The 23,707-nt window shown below is 39.5% G+C and overlaps 1 protein-coding gene across 3 annotated transcripts; it reads left to right on the plus strand.

Moving 5' to 3' along the window:
- Positions 1 to 23,345, plus strand: slc5a6a (solute carrier family 5 member 6a). 3 transcript variants are annotated; one of them, XM_072680621.1, is made up of 17 exons: positions 1 to 99; positions 6,657 to 6,770; positions 7,340 to 7,785; positions 9,693 to 9,758; positions 10,073 to 10,124; positions 10,348 to 10,415; positions 10,601 to 10,755; positions 11,887 to 12,027; positions 12,930 to 13,059; positions 13,216 to 13,304; positions 14,370 to 14,482; positions 14,605 to 14,672; positions 14,960 to 15,046; positions 15,172 to 15,350; positions 16,354 to 16,457; positions 16,674 to 16,795; positions 17,947 to 23,345. In XM_072680621.1, exons 3-17 carry the CDS (start codon positions 7,438 to 7,440, stop codon positions 18,109 to 18,111), a joined length of 1,887 nt encoding a protein of 628 aa, XP_072536722.1. In that variant the 5' UTR covers positions 1 to 99; positions 6,657 to 6,770; positions 7,340 to 7,437; the 3' UTR covers positions 18,112 to 23,345. The 3 variants fall into 3 exon arrangements, with proteins under 3 accessions (XP_072536722.1, XP_072536740.1, XP_072536731.1); XM_072680639.1 differs by lacking the exon at positions 1 to 99 and adding an exon at positions 1,381 to 1,397; XM_072680630.1 differs by lacking the exon at positions 1 to 99 and adding an exon at positions 6,445 to 6,496.
- The last annotated feature ends 362 nt before the right edge of the window (positions 23,346 to 23,707 follow it).

Genomic DNA, 23,707 nt, shown 5'->3' on the forward strand with positions numbered 1-23,707 from the left:
AGGGCAAGTGGGCCGGTCCACCACAGTGACCTCAGTCCAATCCAGCACACACGCGCGCACACACTCACACGCTACCCAACAGCCACCTCCTCTTGAAAGGTAAGGAGCTAGCTACTATTCGCTCCCGTTGTCGCATTAAACCCCGTTTACAGTCCGCTGTCGGTGTGTCGTGACAGGGCAGCCAAGCTGGCTCCTGAGGTGGGTTTCCTGCTTCACTGACACTGACAGTTGGAGCGGAGACCCCTGCAGCGGGGCACACTCTCCTCAGCTCAGGACCGCGCTGCTCGTTCCGCCGTGGATGAACTAACGATGCTGCGGCCGGCCGGGAAACGGCGCTTCGCCTGTGTGTGAGAGGAGCTGTGATTACCGCAGCGTTCACTCAGTGTAACCGGAGCCAGCCCCCGCACCCGGGTTCAAAACAAGCTCATTTTCGGTGCCCGTGTTGTCGGTGAAGCGAGCCGTTGCCGGTGGCTCGTCGTGACTGACTGACGTTAGAAGGCTAACGTGATCTTAGCTGCAGCTGCACGTTGCCTCGACGTCTTCCGAGCCTTTTCCGTAACGTTTCGGCACTCCTCGTTTCAAACTCGTGGTTGAAACCGAGACACGACCCGGTCCAGTTGCGGTTTGCTCGGATTAGATCGGGGTTTTCGCGCGAGGCGGGTTTTTATCCGTCGTGTGTTTTCGCCTCACAACAACACGAGCACGAGGGCTCGCGGAGGTCGAGGTCGTCGCTCTCTCAAACACACCAGCAGGGTATAAGCGATAGTCCTAGGATTACAGTCCACGGGAGACCCGTTGAGTCCAGACAGGCCCTGGTGCCGCAGTTCAGTCGAGGGATATCTGACCACAGGCACAGACGGCGTGGGGTTCAGTGTCCTGCTCCAGCAGTTTCGTTAGTTAGCTCTCAGGGGCGCGTTGGTAAGGTAGCTAGCTAGATCTCAGATCAGGTCAGTATGAGAGGAGTTTCATCATTTCTAACTGCCGCATATTTAACCGTTGAGATGTAAACCGTCATTCACATTGTTTTGATGTTCCGGAGAAACTTTTGCAGCCGCAGATTTGTCCACAGTGCTGGTGAAAGATACCAGCGGACGCAATGTTTACAACTCAAACATTGACCTCTTATTTACTATCCAGAACCACACGTGATCCTGCATGTGCCTCCTGTGTACCTGTATAGTCAGGTCCAGAAGTATTTGGACTGAGACACAGTAATTGTACCCCCCCCCTCCCCCCCTCCCCCCCTCCCCAGTACCTCAGTGGATCTGAATGAAGCAATGGAGATATGATTGTGTAAACTTTGAATCGTTTGGGATTACAGCTATCTTTATATAGTCCCTCCATTTCCACAGGCTCAGAGGTAATCGGACAGTGACTGATAAGCAGTTTCATGGCAGGTATGGGCTGTTCGTTTAATGAATTAAGGAGATAAAAGGGTCTGGAGGTTTGCATTGATGTTTGGTAGCTGTTCATAGGAACTCTTAAAATGTGGTGTTGATGCGAAGGAGTGAAGGAGGCCGTCGTCCTAGGCTGAAACAACCAAGCAGAAATAGCAGAAATGTTAGGAGTAGATAAGTCCGGTCAAGTCAAGAGGCTTTATTGTCATTTCAGCTATATACAGAGTACACAGTGAAACGAATCCACGCTCCTCCAGGACCACGGTGCAACACACAATGCAACGCAAACAGTGCAGCCGAGAAAGTGTAAAGAAATAAAACAGAGACTACGACAGTAGTGGGAAGTAGGTGTGCAATAAAATGTGCATACCATGTTAAACAAAGTAGAGTGCAGCACAGGTTAGTGCGGTACTCCTAGCAGCTGTTTTTCTAAAATAAATAACAGTCTGAAATGTACTGCCATGTCATGTAAAAGTCTACAACCTTCAAGATGCACGTCGCTGGTAACACAGAATACAAAAAAGTCAGATGAGACAAGTAGAAAAAAAAAACATCTCCCAAGTACTGGTGATGTATCGCACACCTTCTGTCAAACATGGTGGAGGCACTGTTATGGCTGCCAGTGGAATTAGGTTACTGGCATTTATTAATAATTAATAATTAAAAATCTTATTTAAATTTGATTTATTTATTTTATCCACTTACTGATGAGCCTGTGAAAATGAAACCTAAAAGTCTACGTCTAAACCACATTTTGATTGAAATTGACACACAGACTCAATTGTCACAGTCCAAATATTTTAGCCTGACTTTGTCAGGTATGAAACATATACTTTTTGTTTTGCATACTGGTTTGTCTTACAACACTCTGTATGTTCACCTCCTCTAAAACGATATGATAAACTACTGTAAAGTCTCAGTTAGAGTATTGTGACAGTTAAACGTGTAACATATCAGAGATCTGGGTCCTTTCACCACCACTGTGAACATTTCTGACTTCTTTACCATACTGCATTTTGCACCACCCCATCAACGTGGCTTTCATATTAACAAATGATTTCTGCAGAAATGTTGAAAAGTCAATGAAATTTCCTTTTAAAATGGCAATATTGATCATGGCATTGATTTAGTAGTCAGTGAGCGGAGCAAGCTGTGTCATTTTCAGCATCACTGAACCAGCTCTGTACACACTAGAAAATGATCCATGCACTTCATGCAATTCATGATGCAGAGCAAAACGACTGCAGTTGACGTTAGTGCACAGGTTTTGGTGTCTGTGCCTATGCTGCTATGTGACTCTATGTAAACACACCAGCTATACAAGGGGATGTAATTAAGAAATGACACATTTAAACACTGATAATACAGGCAATTCAATTGCGCACACACAGTTCATGTAATCTTCTCTAAGAAAAGCATTGGCAAAAGAGTAGCTCTGCAGCAGCTGCACATGAGCCTGACAGCTGCGCTGGTTTTGGGCTTTTTATAATACTTTAGATTATTGGCAAAATAGTGGAAGTTGCTGATGAGTCCCTGTGTATGTTTTTGTGTTTGTATGTGAATGTTCATGTATACTATGTGTACAGAGCTCTTCTTTCTTTCTGGCTTTTTCTGGATTCATGACTGTTCCGCCACATTCACAGAAAAAAAAAGAATTTTATTACCTCAAAAATCACAGTAACAAGCGGTTTAAAAACAATTCACATTAAAAGTGGGTCTGTAGTTTTTTGGTTTACTGTGGTGGCATGTAGGTTTATCTTTATTTCCAAAAAATGGTAGAACATTTAAGAAAAACACAACTGAGAATTATTTGGATTATTGGTTACCATTAATAATGACCATTAATAATTGGAAACTGATTAAAAACCGTTATTGGTTTTTAATCAGTTTCCTCTTCTTTAAGTTACTCAACAAATCTCCAAACCTTAAAAAAGACACAAAGTCAGTTGTGTGGTGTTGTCTTTTCAAGATAATCTTACCCACTTTCCTACTCATAGTAACAGAAATTTTGACCAGAAAAGTTGTTCATTCCACAGTACGTGATAAAGTGAGTTTTACTGCATAGATCAAACCCTGATCAATAAATCAGACACTTCACTGTATTTCATTGGCCTAACCATCATAAATCCGTGAATGGACCTCAGAAGAGCCGTGCGCAAGATTCAAGAAGGCCCTAGAATCTCACAGAGCTAGAAACCTTTTGCAAGAATGACAAGAACTAAAAGACTTGGCTGCTACAAAAAGCATTTACAAGCTGTGATATTTGCCAGTAAGGCGTATGTACTGACCATTCTGTAAACCAGAACTTTCCTTTGGAGACTGTATGAACTTGACAAAAAGTGTCTGTGAGACTTGACAAAACCTTTAAAGTAAATTCCATATCTTTTTGAGTGATGTGAAGCCCAATTTGAGTCATCCCCATGTTGAATTACATCACAGCAATCCATACAGGCAAATTTCAATACAAACAATATAATATAAATAGTTATATTTATTCTTTAACAAGAGAGTAGTATGTAATAGCAATAACACAAGTACAACAAATGAAAATGTTAGTAAGAAGCTGTTTATCTAAAAAAAACAAAAAACAAGAAGGAATAATTAATATAAATATATTAATGCTGACTGGTAGAATTTCTTTCCCCTTTAAATAGATATTAATCTCTGTGTTCTGTAGGAGCTCTTTCTACCAGTGGGAGATGTGAAAGGCTACAGGGTCAAATGCCAGCCTCTGATTTTTACTTGTGCTATTTAAAGCCTCAGTAAGGAAATGGGCTTGCTGCATTTACCAACGACCTTCCTCAGGCCATTCTGATGTTACACACGGTCAACATTTTGTCTTTTTTAGCTTTTAAAACCTCTGATTCAATACTAAAAAGCAGGTCAGTAACAGTGATGCCAAAGGTAAGTGCATTAATGATGGTTTGCGTGCAGAGCTGAGTAGACTTGATGTGAGCCGTGCATTCACAACACTGCAGTAGTATAGAAGTAGCTATTTCATTTAAATTTAGACAGGGCGGGAAGGGTACCAGGCTACTGGATCTTTGTGTCTTTTTGACCACAGCAAGTCATAGACCTTTTATTAAGACCCCAGGGATCTGTGTAAACTGTGAAAAGGACTGTAAGTTGTCACCTTTAAGGTGCACTAATCAGATTGCGGGGGAAAATCTACATCAAGGCAATCCTCATTTTTATTATTGTAGTATTATTATGCTTTATTTTAAACAGATAAATGCTTTTCTAAAAAAAAAAAAGTAAATAGGAACAAATAGAACAGGGCTCGATTTTTTAAAAATGTTTATGTATCAGTATCAACATTGCCAGAAAGGTGCATGCAACATATCCAATATCTACACCAACCCACATTTTCAATGTTAAACCATATATCTTTTTTTTATAACAATAAAAGAAATATTCTCTTAGGCATATCTCAATACCATTTGTGTAAATGGATATATATATTGAAATATCAAAAATGCTCCAGTACTATTTCTAAGTGTTGGCCACAAAGATGTTGTACTGCGTTCTTTATTTATGTTCTGTGGTGTCGAGTAAAGTGCTGTGTGTGCTACCTAATTGTATCTCTGTAGCACTGGCTGCTCACCCGCTCTCAGAATAGATTACATAAGAAAGGCCTTAGCTCATACACGCCTATGATTTTAAATAGCACAGCCACAAACTGGCGTACTAAAGAGCTGCTTATCATAAATATAAAAAAGGGGCCATATAGCTGTGTAGTAAACATACTGGCTGCTGGCCTGGGGGCGGTCCTGTCCGGGAGGCCTGTATCATGGATGAGACTGGATTTTACTGGGTTTTGCAGGTCCTGGAGTGGCAGACATTTACTGTATGATTACCTCTGTCAGGGTACATTGTGTATTAAGATGGTGGGGCACCTCTGCTTCTGGTCGATGACTCATAAGCTGTCTTTAATGGCTGAGATTAGGTTCATTTCTGGGCTTGATCACTGAAGCTTAGGAAAATCAAACAGACACAATGCTGTGACGCGATTCCTCAGTTTGATATGTGGAAACCTCATGACCACAGATAAAGCGGTTCACAGCTGCAGGTGCTTGCGGCAGACCTGTGATGAATGGGGAGCTCTTTTGTGTTTAGAGCTTTTATCTTCTGCATAGAAATGACATATGAAGAACCCCGGCTCACTATCACTCTGCTATCTGTCCAATTTTGTAAGCTTATCTTGACCACCATGATGTTATTGATTTTCACCATGTGCTTTTTAATTGAGCTGCACTGACCCAAGCGTCACTTTCTATCGATCACAAGATCTTGTGTGAAGAAGTAAATCTATTACAGAGATGTAAAATATGCCATAAGCCGCGCATATCAGCTTCACGACTCTATAACCGAGATCATAAAAGAGTTATGAATCAGTGTTTTTAACAAGGTCTCCACATTAGAGGCGGTAAATGAAATTCCACGGAGATTAAATACACTTAGGTATTTTGTAAGTTCACTCCAGCTGCTGTTAATGTTCGTTGTGCCTCTAGCAGGAACAAAGTGTATTTCTTTTCTCATGGCCCGGCCGTGACAGAATGCAGTATTATCCTAGCAACACTCTGTATTCAGTAGAGGTTGAGGCCAGAGTAGGGACGGGACATAAGTACATGTACTCTTGGAGGTTCTTCAGTTTAAAACTGTGGAGCACCTCTTAAGGTGCTCTGAGGAACCTTCAATGAACCCTTTTCTTCTTAAAACCTGAAGGTTCCCTGAAGGTTCCTCCATCATTTCAAATGGAAGAACCTCCAAACGTTTTCCAGGATCTTATACTTTTAACAGTGTAGGCCAATTTAGTTAAGCCTAGTCATTACGAAAAAGGGCTTCACCGTTTTACAATTCTGTAGCATTACTTTAACAAAACAAATGTTAGACCTACAGTGGCACTAAGCTAGTATCCGTGTCTGTGAGCTGTTATAAAGGCAGGTAGGAGGATCATAGCACCTAGCCACGTGGCTTAGAGTTTAATGAAATACGTTCTGTCTCACAAGACCAGCACACATTCCTGTTCTGCCTTTCTGTGGAGCTGTAATAAATATGAGCTGATGGCCTGTTTTCTGTGGATGGTGTCCTGGTGCTTTGTAAGGGCAACTATGCAGCACATTGTTTGGGTAGTCATCTTTAACTCCGCAGCTAAGCACTACTACTTTAGTAGTTACCACCATCAGTTTTTGCTCTTGTTTCTTTTATTTTTTTGTTTAGTCCAGGCTGCTGTCATTATTGTTCTTTTCCCTCCTCCAGCTGCAGCTGTTGGTCGTCCTCAGTGAGGAACGCCTTGTCCCTGCCCCTTTAAATGTCTGGAAGAAAAAGCTGACCTCTCCACATTGCGCAGATCCCTTCTGAAGAATTCTAAAGGTAGGTCTCTCTGTCTCTTTCACTGACTTTCTCTGGCTCATAGGACAAAGCTTTTCAGTTTGCTAACGAATTACCTTTGATCGAAATGGAATTCTAAAAGAGTTGTTAAAAGTATAATGCAGTGTCATGTCACAGTCCATTTTTATGTAGGAATAAATTACATTTCTGTCCCCTTAGAGTAACTGTTTATATGTATATATGTAAAATTCAGTTGTCACGGCTTATTTGTAATAAAGACATTAAGTCTGAATAATGGTTGTCTAGGCATTTGGCTGCAGTGTGATTGCCTGCTCAGTTCCTTATTAATTCTTGTTGATTTCTGGACTCACTGGGCTGTCGTGACTGGGTGGTCGTTTTGTTGAGCCTCTGCAGTCCCAAAATATAATATAATAGAATAATATAATATAAGGCAGGATTATATTCAGGCTTCAGCCATGTCCTCAGAATACCAGGCTAACAATAACTTTTGGCCTGGGCTGTCTGAGTTAGTCTGCGAATGTGTCTGCGTTTCTTTTAAAATAGTTCTGAAGTGGATCATTTACCACAGCACGCTGTTTAATCCTTTACAGAGGCATTTGTGAAGAATCCATGGACATCCATTCACTGGCACTCCGCTAAGCAGTTTGTGGCCTCTCCTTGTGCCTTCCCCCTGTATCCATCAAACATCATGGGGGACGTAGTCCAGATGCACTTCACCACAGTGGACTATGTGATCTTTGCCCTGCTACTGGTGGCCTCGACAGGCATAGGCCTGTTCTACGCCTTCTCGGGGGGGCGCCAGAAGACCACACAGGAGTTTTTGCTGGCTGACCGCAGCATGAGCTGCCTCCCCGTGTCCCTCTCATTACTGGCCACCTTCCAGTCAGCAGTGGCAATCCTGGGTGCGCCATCAGAAATCTACACCCATGGCACGCAGTACTGGTTCCTGGGCTGCTCATACTTCCTGGGTCTGCTCATTCCCGCACATGTCTTCATACCTGTTTTCTACCGTCTGCGCCTTTCCAGCGCCTACCAGGTAGCTGCCATGTCCTTTCTGACTTACCTTCACTACTTAGAAGTGTGCAACACCTATGTTTGGGGACTCACAGTTATAAATTGCTTAAGCCCTGTTTACACGTTCACATTGACTTAAATGTTTGAGTATAATATAAGTATTGTAGGTGAATGAGGCATAACCCACACATTTCTGGTAAAGGTATTCCGACAGTGTGGGATTTAAGTGTGAAGGAATTCACTTTAAATTAGCCCAGACTTGGAGAGTCATTAACTAGCTAAACGAAAACTACATAGCAGATATTTTTTTAGTCTGAGCTTAATGCACATAGACATATACAAATGTCAGGTTTATCTTGTTTTTTTTTTTTTTGTTGTAATGATTTTTGACTATTGAAGGTGGCAAAATTACAGAAATCCACACACTTAAATAAAAGTACAGATACTCTAATTTACTTAAAAATATTTGACTTTCTAAACTACAAACTACCAAAGCAAAGTAGTAAGTATACTTAAAGTTAAGAAAAAGTAAAATATATCATTTAAATAAGCTTTAATTTTTGGCATTAAGTATAAATAATGGTTAATATCATTATTAATAATAAATAGAAATGCATACATTACACTTTAGCATCAGCTTTTTTGTAGTTCAAAAGCTAAAGAGTAGCGTAAATAATAACATTGAAATTGGCATTTTCGGTTATGTGAAACCACAACATGTACAACATTGATTCTTTAACCTATTCATTATTTTTGTGACATATATGACATATATATTCTCTTAATATATGATTATGTAATATATGGTAGTATTAGCTCTGATGTCCTGAACATGTGATGTCACATTTAATTCTTTTCATATTTTTATTTTCATTTATTTTAGCTTATTTTATTAAAATTCTGTGTTTGTTTTCCACTGTGTTTGGTATCACAACTACATTCAATGAAAGGCACTCTAAAACCTTTAAACTAGCAAAACACCATTTTACCAAAAATGATAATGTCACTTATCTGAAGCCAGGAATCCTTCCTCTGATTTTAACTGTGCTCAGAGCAGCTTGTAAAGATATAACTTACCCACTTTACCGAGAAAACTGGTATAATGGTTATCTCTGTCAGGGCCGTCCCATTTAGATTTAAACACACCCTATTCTGACCCCTGAAACCACCCAGCTTCCCTGTCTCATGTGACTAACTCATTTCCACCACTTCAATAGGGTTAAATTGTTTGAATACATTGAGTATGAGAATGGGGGAAAAACAGTAGGAAAGATACAGTATACAAGGCAGTTAAATTTGTATACAAGGCAGTTAAACTCAATGTATATGTTATTGCAACTTAAGCTAGATACCTCTGCACTATGCTTTTACTTTAAATTGACCAGGAAAGAGAACAGCAGTAATCTGGGCCACAGTTAATATGCATTTATCGATTTAGGGTTAGATGTACTTATCTTGTGAAAATGAATGAGCTTGAGCGGCTAGCTCTGCAACACTGTTTACAGAGAGCAAAATTTGGGATCCAAGGGAATAATTTTACTTTATATGGGCTTTATATGTTTGTGACTCAATGATTCTGTTGGTATTCTGGAGTACATGGAGTTAAAGTGTGTGTTGCAGTGCATTGTAGGATTTTGTAAAAGTGCACTGGCAAAATGACTCTCAAAAATAGTACAATCTAGGCTATGTAATCATCAGCTTTTATAAATGTGAATGTCTAAGAAGGTGCTGACAAGACAAGCATGCCATATTTATTCATAATACAACCTCACCTCTCCTAAGAGTAGCTAGAATAATCTGAGAAAGCAGTGCATTCTCACAGATTTACGTTTGTCATGGTCATGTTATGTGGGTGAAAGGTTAAGAATGTTTCATATTAACAAACAGTCAAAGTCTAATCTTTGTGTTTTTTTTATTGTCTTTTATCAGTATCTGGAGCTTCGCTTTAATAAAACTGTGAGAATATGTGGCACTGTGACCTTCATCTTTCAGATGGTGAGTAGTTTGGTCTTGGTGAGCGTCTGGAGTCGACATGGATAATACTTTATCTGAACCTTTAAGTGAGGTTTCAACAGGGATCGGTTTTGGCAGCTCAAGTTCTGGAGCAATATTTTCCTTTTCTCAGATTTGTTGGGGTCGGTGCAAACCTTATAACAAAGCTGAGAATATGTTTTTATCTCCATGGTTCGCATTGAAAAGGACAATATTTGTTTTAGTGATGTAGTTCTTAGGTTACTGCTTGTGTAATCTTTAACAGTTGTGTCTTTTCAGACCGTGTCTTTATTTCATGCTGTGTTTTGTCCCTGTAGGTAATCTACATGGGAGTGGTCCTGTATGCCCCTGCTCTTGCACTAAATGCAGGTAAATGAGGCCCTGTGTAACTTATTTAGAAGAATATTGATGCTGCTTCATTTATTTTTATTCAGTAATAGGAATTATTCATTTAAATACATTTTTACTTTGTCCTTTTAAGTTGTCCTTTATCCCAGTGGCTATTGTAGTCCAAAACAAACACAGTTGAGCAGCAAAGTGTGAGGATAAATGCACAAGAGTTTTCTAACTTCTTTGCTCATGTATATTGTAGTAACTGGCTTTGACCTCTGGGGGGCAGTCCTGGCAATGGGACTTGTGTGCACTGTTTACACAACTCTGGTAAGCTTGAAGCATCTCTTTCTTGATACATAATGCAATTGTAAAGCATGTGTTTCCTATTTACAGTGGCAACATAGGAGTTATGGTTGTTGTTGATGTTTTCAGAAACTTTCACTCAGTTTCTTGTCTGAATTCTGGCTCAGATGAACTTCTGCCCCATGACTTTGTATTTATGTCTTGTCCAGGGTGGCCTGAAAGCCGTGATCTGGACAGACGTGTTCCAGACGATCGTGATGTTCGCGGGGCAGCTTGCAGTGATTGTGGTGGGTGCCCACCAGGCTGGGGGCATTGGTGAGGTGTGGAGGAAGGCACAGAACGGCAGTCGCATCTCTGGCCTGGAGTGAGTAAAATCATGTCCAAGCAGAACAGAGTTTCTGATTAATGAAGTAAAATAAATAAAGCTGATAATGTAAATAGAGGCCAACGATATGGAATTTACAGCACTGAGGAAATCATACATGTAAATATGTCATATGCCATATTTTATAACTTATGTGACAGCTATTTTTCAAGAAATTACATTTTTGCTGTTCGTCAGTTTGAAATGAGCTGTGAAAAAAAATCGCAAAATCACATATATTATAAATTACATAAGGCATAGCCATGTAATTGCATTGGCTTGTAATCTGCACAGTCCTATATATAAAGTGGGGCAAAGAAGTATTTAGTCAGCCACTGATTGATGAGAGGTCTGTAATTTTCATCATAGGTAAACTTAAACTATGAGAGTCAAATTGAGAAAAAGAAATCCAGTAAATCACATTGTAGGATTCTCTAAAAAAATTATTTGTAAATGATGATAGAAAATAAGTATTTGATCAATAACAAAAGTTAAACTCAATACTCTGTTACATAACCTTTGTTGGCAATGACAGAGGTCAAAAGTTTCCTGTAAGTCTTCACCAGGTTTGCACACACTGTAGCTGGTATTTTGGCCCATTCTGTCATGCAGATCTCCTCTAGAACAGTGATGTTTTGGGGCTGTTGCTGAGCAACACAGACTTTCAACTCCCTCTACACATTTTCTATGGGATTGAGGTCTGGAGACTGGCTAGTCCACTCCAGGACCTTGAAATGCTTTTTACAGAGACACTCCTTCTTTGCCCGAGCGGTGTGTTTGGGATCATTGTCATGCTGGAAGACCCAGCCACGTCCCATCTTCAATGCTCTCATTGATGGAAGGAGGTTTTGGCCTAAAATCTCACGATACATGGCCCCGTTTATTCTCCCCTTAACACGGATCAGTCGTCCCGTCCTGTTCTTGGGATGCAACTCATGCGTACTTCTTCCTCCAAACACAACAAGTTGAGTTTTTACCAAAAAGTTCTATTTTGGTTTCATTTGACCACATGATATCATGATATTCCTCCCAATTCTTCATGGAGGAGTGGGAAAACTATCATATTATCATAATCAATAATGATTCTCTCTTTCTTTCTCTCTCCCCTTCTTCGTCTGTGTGTGTGGACAGACTGAACCCTGATCCTCTGGAAAGGCACACGTTCTGGACTCTGGGTGTAGGGGGAATCTTCCTCATGCTGGCTCTTTATGGAGTGAACCAGGCTCAGGTCCAGAGATACCTCAGCTCCCGCACTGAGAAAGAAGCCATCATGTCAGTAAACTAAAACTTTATTCGCCAGCTTACATAGGAACCAAATGAATAAGTATACAGTACCAGACAAATGTTTGGATACAACTGATTGAATTCATGTTTGTCACATAGTGGTTATGTCAAGGTTATGTCAATACCAACAAATTAATTAAACAAAACCTTTACATAAAAAAGTATTTCAAACTAAATCTAGGTTTTAGGCTACATAGTATTCTGTAGTTTATCAATAGGCCCCTCAGCCTTATTGCTTTGACGGAGTTGCTGATTTGATATCATTCTCATATTTTTGTTTATCAGTATTTTTTCTACAGTACCCAGCATGCATTGCGCAACAAATATACAAATATGGCATACAGCCATTGGAAATGGTGTGGTGTGGTGCTGAATCGGTCCTTACTCTTAGCTACTGATCTATATGCTGATAAACAACCAAACCAGCATTAGCATTTCAAACAGCCCACCACAAAAATCCACCTCAAAGCAGTTGTAGTTCATTTCATCTTCGAGCTATGTCATTGAAGAGGGGTTTTCTAGTTTTTAAATCACAGGAAAATCTCTCTACATACCGCTGTATTCCGGTGTCTTCTCCAGCAGGGGCATGTGTTTCCCCCTTTGGCCAGACTAAAATTACTTCTTAAGTGAGAAGTGAGCCCACCTGTACTGTGTTCGGCATTTTATCTGGTGCTGTATATATTATTCAAGTCGAGTTTTTTTTCCTCAAATGTATTCAAAATATTCTATTAAAATTAAAATCAATTCTGCCTTAAACATTGCATGCCATCCTGTAAAAAGTGGCCTCTCTGCCTGTTTGGAAACAATCAGTCCTTTGTTTACACAGATGATGAAAAATGCATTTCATGGTAAATCCTGTATGAACACTTTAACGTGTTTCTCCATGGTAGGTCCTGCTACGTGGTGTTTCCATGTCAACAGATAGTTCTGGCACTGGGCTGTCTGATGGGTCTGGTCATGTACGCTCGTTATGGGGAGGACAGCCCTCTGGACAAGGGCTACGTCCAGAGCAATGACCAGGTATGAGTCACGCTGGCTTCTGTTTTTTTGTTTGTTTGTTTGTTTTTAGATTAGTTTCTTTGGAGTTTTTTTCTTTATTCTTATAGATCCCATGTTTACTTTGCTTTTCAGAAAAAGCTAGTTAATGTTAATGTCCTTTCAACTGTGTCATTATAGATGGTGTTGTACTTTGTGATGGATGTGCTTAGAGATCTCCCTGGTTTGCCTGGCCTGTTTGTCGCCTGCTTGTTCAGTGGAGCGCTCAGGTAACTAACTAGGAGTATCTCACTGAAGGCTTCAGAACTGGCCAAAAAAGATAACCATGTACAGTGACCTCTATAATGTTTGGGACAAAGACAAATTTGTCCTTGGCATGCTTGTCTGCTCCAGTTTAAGATTTCAAATGAAACCAAGACTAGATTAGTACACAATCCAGGCTTTAATTTTAAGGATATTCATTTCGTGTTTACCATGTTGAAATTACAGCATTTCAGCCCCCCTCATGGCAGGGTACTATAATGTTTGGGACATTTGGCTTCACATATGCCTCATGTGTTGCATTGCTTTGTTAGTGCAGGAATAAGATACCTAGGCTTGCTTCAAAGCTTTCAAACACCTGTGGAGTGTAGTTGTCATTGTTGACTAAGTACGTGCTGTGCCAAAAAAAAAGTCAAAGAAGCTGTTATGAGCCTGAGAATAAAACTATTAAAGACATTGGTCAAACCTATCCTTAAGATGAAAGAATGCACTTGTTAAGCTAAAGGAGACCTCCACTACTGATGGCAGAAGTATCCTCACTAATCTTCAGAAAGGTCCGCAATTGTCTGTCCGACAGATCAAAAACAACCTTCAGGAGGCGGAGGTGTATTTGTCAGAGATTACTATAAGACTTTATGACCAGAAATGCAGAGAGATCCCAGACACACTGCTAAGGCAACACGGGTGTTTTTTACAGTAAAAAAATGGAAAGTTCTCGCCAGTCACCCAGTTTAAATTCAACTGAGCATGATTTCTATATGCTGAAGAGAAATTGAAAAGGAACAAGACCCTAAAACAAGAAAGGGCTGAAGATGGCTGCATTAGAGGCTTTGCAAAGCATTGCCAGAGAAGATACAAACCTTTTTACACATCCCCCCTTATCTCTTGCATGCAATGACTGCTGGAAGTAAGTCTGTCTGGAATGTGTACTTTAATCACGTCTGATTGGTTTGCTATGGAGGAGAAGGGGCATATCAAGAAAAAAAAAAAGTTTTTGTCTGAAATATTATGCAGGGCGCTGCATTTGCCCCTGTTCAGCACTGATGTTTCTGCTTTCTCTTTTGTTTCTGAAGCACAATCTCCTCTGCCTTTAACTCCCTGGCTTTGGTTACCATGGAGGACCTGATCAAGCCCTATTTTCCCACTATGACAGAGGCTCGGGCGACCCTGATGTCCAAAGGCCTTGGTGAGCAGTGCATTCCCACTGTGTTCAGGGAACACACAACTACAGCTGTATTTAATACACTGTGCAATCTAGAAGTGAATGTCAGGGTGTTTTAATGAGTGACTGTGTTGTGTTCATCTCAGCTCTTGGCTATGGGCTGGTGTGTTTGGCTATGGCATACATCGCATCTCTTATGGGCTCTGTGCTGCAGGTATGAAGCAAAGTGTGTTTAATCCCTGTAGACACTGTAGAGTGTTGAAATGTAGAAAAGTTAAACAATAAAAATAACTGGAAAAGTAAACTAATTCTACAGAATATAGGAACCTGAGAACTGATACCTGTATTCTTTCTCTCTCTCTTTCTCTCTCTCTCTCTCTATATATATATATATATATATATATATATATATATATATATATATATATATATATATATATATATATATATATATATATATATGTAAATATATGTCTCTCTACCCATGTATCCACTTTGTAGGCAGCACTCAGTATTTTTGGAATGGTTGGTGGTCCTCTTCTTGGCCTCTTCTGTCTGGGCATGTTCTTCCCTTGCGCCAACTCCATTGTAAGTAACATTCTACACAGAGAATGAAAAGATTTTTTTCCAAGGACTCCATGTATGTGTGTGTATGTGTGAATAAATATTGTGCTATAAAGTCCAGACCAATTTGTCTGTGTATGTGATTTCAGGGTGCAGTGACTGGCTTGGTGGCAGGGCTGGCCATGGCTTTCTGGGTTGGTATCGGCAGTTTTGTCTCTCGTATGCAAGTAGCTGGCCCATCAGTGCCTGGCACTACTGTCTTTCCTGATATGGCAAACACAACTGCAGTCATGACGACGCTCATGACTTCCATTTCACCTAAACCCAGGTATGTTTAAAATAACTCCCTAGGAAAGGGTGATAAAGCAGTACAGATAACAGTTAAAAGCTAAAAGTTTTGAACTGTTGCTTCTTATATATACACTAGGTGATGTGTGTCACTTCTATGCCACGCAGGGAAGAAGAGAAAGTTTAGCCAAAGATTTTCTAATATAAGGTTAGATAGCAGTGCACTGTTTGGCATTGGGGGAACAGTGTAACACCTAATTTGGCCGATCATGACATATCTTATATGTTGTAAGCCAATTATTTCACGTGAGTAAAGCTCTTCCAGATTTTAACAGTTCTCTTGAGCCAAAATGTCACAAACCCAGCATGTACAGCTCAGAATATGGCTAGTTTAAAGAAACATTTACTTATTAAAACAATGACATGCTGCAAAATAACGCTGCAATAAAATGAAACGATTGAATGATTTTGTACCATGACCAGTTAGTGTTAATGACAAAGCTGTTGGGGACTGTACACTACTATTAATTGATATACATAGTTAACTAACTAGATCAGTTAACTACCTGATCTAATGGTTTCTAGTGTTTCATTCAGTGCAGTGATTGTTTAAAGTATTCTAAGTTTATTCAAGGGTAAATAGATGAAATGCCAGTCCGTAGGGATGAACGCTTCCACTTCTGGAGGGCTGGATTCCTGCAGCGTTTTTGGCTTTTCTGGTCAAGCGCACCTGATTCAAATCTACTGTTAATTGTCAGGTGTAGTCAATCTGTTAGAGCAGGGAAATCACCAAATTGCGCTGGACCCCAACTTTAAGGACCAGAATTAAAGAGTCCACCTCTAAACCTGATGCATTTAGCTATAGTCTCTGGTCCTTGCTTTTGTAATCACTACTGACATTTATTTCAATTAACTGAAGTGTTTGCCTAGTTGAGTTCATTCATTTACTCATTGATATGCATAATAATAATTTTTTATGACAGTAGATTATCAGTAGATGTAATAATAAGCATATTTTGTCTCTTATATTTGTATTTCAACAGGCCTACTGGAGTGCAGGCCCTCTATTCTTTGTCATATATGTGGTACAGCGCTCACAACTCGGCCACTGTAGTAGTGGTGGGACTGCTGGTCAGTGTTCTCACTGGTATGTCAGGCCGGCTAAGTGACTACATCCTCATCTGACACTTTTATATGAGGGTCCAGATAGATTGTTAGATTGTTTTACACATTAAGGCCTCGAGCTTAGACATTTATTTTAGCAAACATGCAGCTTGTCTGTTTCAGTTATTACAGAATCTTGTTTTTCCCCTTTAAGTGTAGGAGCTATAAAAAGTAATCTTTTTTTTGTGTTTGTGCTCAGGACCTTGGAAGGAGAAGGAGCTGACTCCAGGTACCGTTTTCCCTGTGCTGGGTACGTTGCTCTTCTTTCTTCCTGAACGCTACAAAGAGAAGCTCTGCTGTGTTACTCCTCTGGAAAACAAGGTAAAGAAAATGCTGAAAGCCACCAGCTGTTACATACCTCTTTCTAGAGTACTCCACTCCTAGATTTTCTTTTTCCCTTGAGGAACCCTGCTATTCCCATTTAGTGGTTTTCTTTGATCTAATGCTGCTTTTACATTACTGTGGAGTTAAGTCTCCATTCAGTCCTGTGGACACATATGGCATTTCTGGACAGATGATTGTTGAAAGCAGGTGATGAAAGTGAAAATGGAGGATTTCACAGCTTGATGCATTTTTATAAAAATGATGAATTCAAAACATGTACAAGCATCCAGCTGGATAATAGTGCATCAGTTGCAATATTTCATTTTTACTATCAGTGTTGCAACAGTCTTATTGGGCATAAGACAGCTGTCCCCAAAATGGTCAATGGAGCCACCTGGTCGGCAGATGATGTAATTTGCTTCACTGTAATAAAAATGCAGCTTAAAGCAGCGTTCACACAATCACCAGGAATATTGCTGTAATATAACTGCTCCAGCTCTCGACTGGTCAAACCATCCATTAGAGGAACTCTGAAACATATCCCCAACACCAGTTTTAAGTATTTAGTGAGTCATGGAAACCTGAACTACAGATAAAATGCCAAGCAAAATAGCCTGTAAGGCTTTAAGGAAACAACGTTATGAAAAGTGAATGACTGAGATGTGTGGAAAACCTTTTTGCTGCAATAGTGTGAATGCAGCTAAGCAAACTTGTTCCAACCAAACAGCTGTTTAATTAAAACTCTTTTCCTGAGTTGAAGTGCTGTGTTTGAACAGGAAAGTACTAAACTGTGATAAGCAGTGGTGCTCCAGGCCCAAGACTGTGAATCTCTTTAGAGGATTCTTGCATCCTTGGTAACTTCCTAACCTAAGGGTAAATTAATGAGCTCTATTTGGTAAGAAGTAATCCCAATCCCTAGACCAAGGCTTTTTCAGCTAATTGGAAATTACCAAATTGTGCTGGACACCATCCTCCAAGACTGGAATTGAGTCCAGGCATATTCAGCTACACAATACAGAGTACTGAATACAGTCTCTGGTCCTGGATTTTTGTAATCTTGGCTAGTTTAATGTTTGGCTGTGTAGTGTCACACTCGAATTTCATATTACTGAATGTCAATTAATGATACTGTTCATGCTGCACCACAGTCAAAAGCTCTGGGAAGGCAGTCTTACCAAATGGCAAACAAGAAAGAGAGCAACGGTGTCGCCCATTTTCAAGATGAAGACAAAAGCCCGGAGGACGAGTCCGGGGAGCAGACTGCCCAGCCTTCCTGCAAGCTCACCAATGTGGAGCAGGAGACAGCCTTGTGATTGCCACCCCCTCCTGCAAAACTGTCTGTATGTGGGCTACATTCTCACTCAAAATGCCAAAATAGAATGGCACATTTCTGTGTACATTAACTCTTTAGAGCCCTTTGTCTCATCTCTCTGGTCTGTGTGAGGTTGATATAGCACAACACGTTTTGGTATTTGATATGGCAGGCGCAGTGAACGCACTCTGAGGGTTGTGTGTGTGTGTGTGTGTGTGTGTGTGTGTGTGTGTGTGTGTGTGTGTGTGTGTGTGTGTGTGTGTGTGTGTGTGTGTGTGTGTGTGTGTGTAGGTGTGGGGTTTTTAGAAATGTAGACGAGACCCAGGGCTCAAATGGTTACTCAATTTAAATGTCATGTCAAAATGGCAAAATAATTAATTAATTTAAGTATAAGAGATTTTATATTTTAACTAGGCATACTTCCCCCGCACAACTGAGAGCACTGTAAAAGGGGTCACTTAAGACTTTCATCAGAGGATCAAGTTAACTTGCAGAAAAGGACACTATAGTGTGTTCTTAGTTTGTTATATATAATAAAGCAAAAACTATAATGATTAAACAAACCACAGTCCTTACTGAGGATGAGTATGAAGACATTAAACTCTATACACTTAGGGGCGACAATAAGGGGACGTTTTTTTCCCCTCCTGAAGCTCCCGAAATGCATTTACTTATCCGGTTCTTTCTTTATTGCTGGATGTTCAATTCCGTTTCCATTTTAATGCTGCTACTGAGTGTCCAAACTACTGCATCAGATGTGTAGCTTAACATGCGTGACATGCCGAAAAGTCCAAAAACAAATGCTTTTGTAGGCAGAGGCCGTCACTGCTGCTGCTCAGTTTCAGTATTACGATGTGATGGCCATGCCTGGGGAATGAATCATCATTGGAACCCAATGTTAGTTGTAAGTGCCTCCTCATATGATTGTGTTGTTTGCTCTTCACTCATCTGTTGTTTTTGTTGTTTGTTTTTGTTTTTTTTTTATTGGAAATGTGTAGAGGTGGAAAATGATCCCAATCTACCCCAGTATTTTTACTTTCTGGACCTGATTTTTCCACCTCTAGAAATGTGTTGTCATGTTGATGTTTCTCAGTAGAACACATGGAACATGGACCTCCATGTGACAAGCATCTATTGAACATTTAGTCGTCATCCTGTGCTAGGTATAAAATCCCTGGGTTAAATTTGAAAGGTCGACCTAGCTGTGTGCCTTCTCCAAGAGGATCTAAAGGTGTACGGAGTCCTTGCATCCATTTATCGATTACCTCGGGTGGGTTGGTCTCAAAGTGATCTGTGTTGTCTGTGGAATCGTCATGTTTAGCCTAATCTCTAACCTAAACAGTTTTCCAGGAATTTTCCGGGACTGAAACACGCGTAAAGCCACTGGGCAGTTGCTAAATTCAGTTCTTTAGGCAAAAGTATTTTCTCATCGTCGCACAGTAAACTCCACACCAAATTGCAAAAACTTTCGCAGGAGAAAACAAATTAAAAAAAATACTTTTTAGTGGAAGTTAGTGTGAAAACGTTTATTTCAAGTCATTTTGGATCATTTCTGTTGGTCCATTCGTCATGGAATTCTGATGTAATTTAAAGAACAACCATCAGAAAAAAACTTTTATTATTATTATTTTTTTTTTATCACTGTAAACATCTTTCAAAAGTATTGTCAAAAATTCAGTTTGAGATCCAGACAGTAGTCACAAATAGTTTGCTAGAAACTATTTGAATCATATTGGTATTAATGTTTGAAGACATTAAGTACTCCACAGTCAAAGCTGGGCAATCGCATTCTTATTCTGTCAGTTTTTGTAAAGTGATTTAAGTTACTGACTTAAAGTTACTACATTACACTACCTAATTACTAAAAAGAGTCATCTGTACGTACTGTAGGAACTGTGACCAGCCTAGTGGTGTGTGCTGAATTTTACAGTCTACTTCCTAACCTCTATGATACCTTACGGTATCTGTATCCATCCACAGTGTATCTTGCTGTATTGCTACATTGAACAAAAGTTTATAAAAAACAGCTTTGGTAGGACATTCATTTAACCAGTATGGTTTGAGCAGTATGCTGTTATACTCACATATTTTAAACATTATTTACACATTTTAGCATCTGCCCATTGGCTTCTCTTTCCAATAGCGTTTTGAGTCATCAGGTTATTGTGGTATGCTACAGATGCAGCACATGGAGATTAGGCTGGAAAAACACATGACAGGTTCTTTTAAAGAAGTTTTAGGGATTTGCAGAGGTTGTGATGTTTACTGAGATGATGTTTGGAGTAGTCAGAAAAACTAAAACCTGCTGGACAGTTTGTGACCGTAGTGGTCAGCATTATGTGGTGTGTATTTTAGCCCTAGAACACTTAATGGTCTTTTAATTTTTGCTTCTTAATTTCACACTTGTAGGTCTTTTAACCCTACAAGGTTTTCCCAGCTCGAGACCTCAGTCAAACCATTGCGTGTATAATGTCATGTTGGAGTTGTTGTAATGTGCAGGTCTGGTTGTGTGCTTGTGAATGTATACGTTGTTTCTCATGGACTGTGTCGCCACGGTATGAAAAGGCACTTGTGGTGTGTTGCAGTTCGAGCCATACTTTGTTCATGCGTTGTTCGTAGTGTGTTGTGTAGGGCTGATGAAGTATCCTCAACTGGATATTCATCTCCAAAGAGCTGTCTTATGCATGATCCTAGATGGGGCATAAGACCTTTGCCTTCATTTGCATCCTGTGTGCATTTCATGCCTTTAGAAGCAGAAACAGTGGTGTGTGTTGAGACCTCTGTACTGACACAGCTTGATCGTCATGAATTCCCTTCAGGTGAATATTTACGTAGTTTGGGAGATTTCTGTTTAAGAATGCCAGAAGATTACTTCAAGTGTCTTAAGACTTCTTTAGTTAGGTTGGTTTAGGGTGTCTTAAAATTGTAGAGTTCAAGATCTTTTAACCCATTCATGTCCGGAAATGTAACTTTTGCATTTTCTTTCACCCAAAATGCAGTGTGGTAAATGCACGAACAAATAATTAAATATATTAGTATTTAAGTATTAAGTAAATATTAATGGACCTGAAATAAGTTGAATAGCATATACAGTATATAATATACACATATGCAATGTTTTTTCCCCTTCCAACCCACAAGTTTCTTCTCCTAAGTTTTGTAATTGCCAATTCCCAGTTAACAGCATCTTACAATGCCACCAGCACTAGGAGTGTGAAAGCTTGCGGATGCTTTCTCAAGCTTCCTTACAGTTGAGCCACTGTAATAATATTTTAGTTTTTATAGTCTTATAGTTTAGGTTTTTTTTACACAACCTGCATTTCCTAATTTTCCTTATTAAAGTATGAAAATAACGTAATTAAAAACTTATAGATAGATAGTTATTTTTTAATCCAAGGTATAACAGTACAGTATGATTATTATTATTATTATTATTATTATATTAAAAATGTTACAGATTATTTAGATTATTGATTAATATTAGGGTTCTTTTCAAGTCTGGTCTTGGGTGGCAGATGTCCAGCACATTTTCCCCATTCAGACACACCTGAATGGAATTGTCTGTTAATTACAAATTATGTTTGGGCATGTTATAAATCATCACCAAAATGGGCTGCACACTGCCCCTCCAGAACTGGAATTGAAGATACTTGCTTTAGATCAGTTGGGGCTGGGTTTTCTGAAAGAAGCTTTGCACAAAGATGACTCTTAAAGGTTTGGGTAAGCATCACTGTGAACACTCTCTCTACCATTTAAAATGATCTTAGCATTAGGATGCTTTTGGAAAACTGGACCTTGAACACGTCCTGTGGCCTTTGACTTCTGGCTGTTGGACATGAATGGGTTAATGTATAAGCAAAATATTAAGAAGCGCAAATCTCTTGCACATTATGTACTTCTGAATACGGTACAAAAGATATATTAAAATGATAATGCTACCGCTGTAGCCGCACAATTACAGACTCTTGCAGTCTATTAGTCTATTGGAATTTTGATGCTGGGTTTTAGAGCTACTAACCATTTTTCTTGAGATGAACACTTTGTAATAAGGTCATGCCCTTGGCTGCACTATAAATGACCATGAAATGAATGCAGTTCATTTAGACACAGATGTCACTGCCAGTGAGGGATGCAGCTTTTAAGCCTTTGACTTAAAACTGTCCCATTCCTGGTGTTCACCTTGTGATGGATATAGAGAAAATGATTTTTACGTCACATGAACATTTTGTAATCCTGGAAGAAGCTACTTGTAGTCCGTTGTCTTGTCATACCTGAAATTACTTGAATAGTGTGCACTAATGCTTTCTTTCAACAGCTGTAGGAGTAGAAGTATATTTTCATATATTACGTTTTTAATTTCAATTTAATTGTGATTTACAACAACGCTGTGGATCTCCCTTTTATGAAATACCGACGCACCTTCATCTATGAAACAGAAATTAGCTCAATGTTCAGAAATCCAACAATAACATCTGATTTGGAACTTCAGAGCTTATGCAGTGATGTAGCTTAGCCATAAAACCAACTCACTTCATTTTAACATTTCAACAAAAAGACCAAATCTGACCCAGAATGGACTCTTTGACTATTCATTTGCAAGACATAAGACCTCCTGTCGTTTTTTACCTCCAAGTACTGAAAATACTGTGAGAGCCTCTGCTGGCTCAAGGCTTTCTTTTCTTTCCCTGGAAGGTTTCTGAAATCTTCGTTTTCTTAGGAGAGAAAGCATAGCACTCAAGTAATTATAATCAAAATAAATATTTCAAAAACATAATATTTGTGGATAATAAATATTATGAGAATATTTATTTTTTTAGAAATATTTTCCCATTTTTGTAGATGTTGTGTTTTCTTAATTTGATTTTTTTTAATGAAGTCTTTCCTTGTACGCATTCCAAAAAATGACAAAAATCCATAAGCAATGGAGTCTGACCAGCTTCATTGCTTTGGCTGTGCCTTCACTGTCTCTTTCTTTGATTGGTCGTGGAAGTTCCAGAGCCGTCCCTCGGAACTTTACAACACACTGCAAAGAGGCAAGCGCCATGGTCTAGGGAGCATTCATAGCGATGACACTTTTTACGAAGACAGGCGAGCATTTGTATTCAGCCACACTTGTGGGCATTATTTCCAAGTCATGAACATTTACTTTGTCCTCCTGACAGCCAATCAAAAATATTTGTAATGAGAACGAAAAAGAAGTGTTCAATTTATTGAAAAATAAAAATGTCTGCCTGATGTTTGTGGTGCAATGTTTTTTTGGTTTTTTTTTACAGCCTCAGTTGAATGAAAAACTCATGAGAGAAGTGTGAAAACATAGCATGAAGATATATCAGTCCTGATTTGAGAAGCTGGAAACCTCCAGACAGAAAGGCAGGCACAGCAGAATACAGCTGGGACAAAGAGAGAGGAATATGAACTCAAGGTGAAGTAAATGTTAGCTTGCTAGTGAAAACAAATGAGAATCCCCTCACAGATAAAGTCTGTTAATTTATGTAGGCGACAGGATTAGTAAAATAAGTGGGGTGAGTTGGGGTGTTGGCAAAGACAATCATTTAAAGGAACAGGAACAGAGCTGTTTAGACAGAAGAGTGCTAAGA

The sequence above is a fragment of the Salminus brasiliensis genome, chromosome 1, assembly GCF_030463535.1.
Source record: "Salminus brasiliensis chromosome 1, fSalBra1.hap2, whole genome shotgun sequence".
NCBI classification, from domain to species: domain Eukaryota; kingdom Metazoa; phylum Chordata; class Actinopteri; order Characiformes; family Bryconidae; genus Salminus; species Salminus brasiliensis.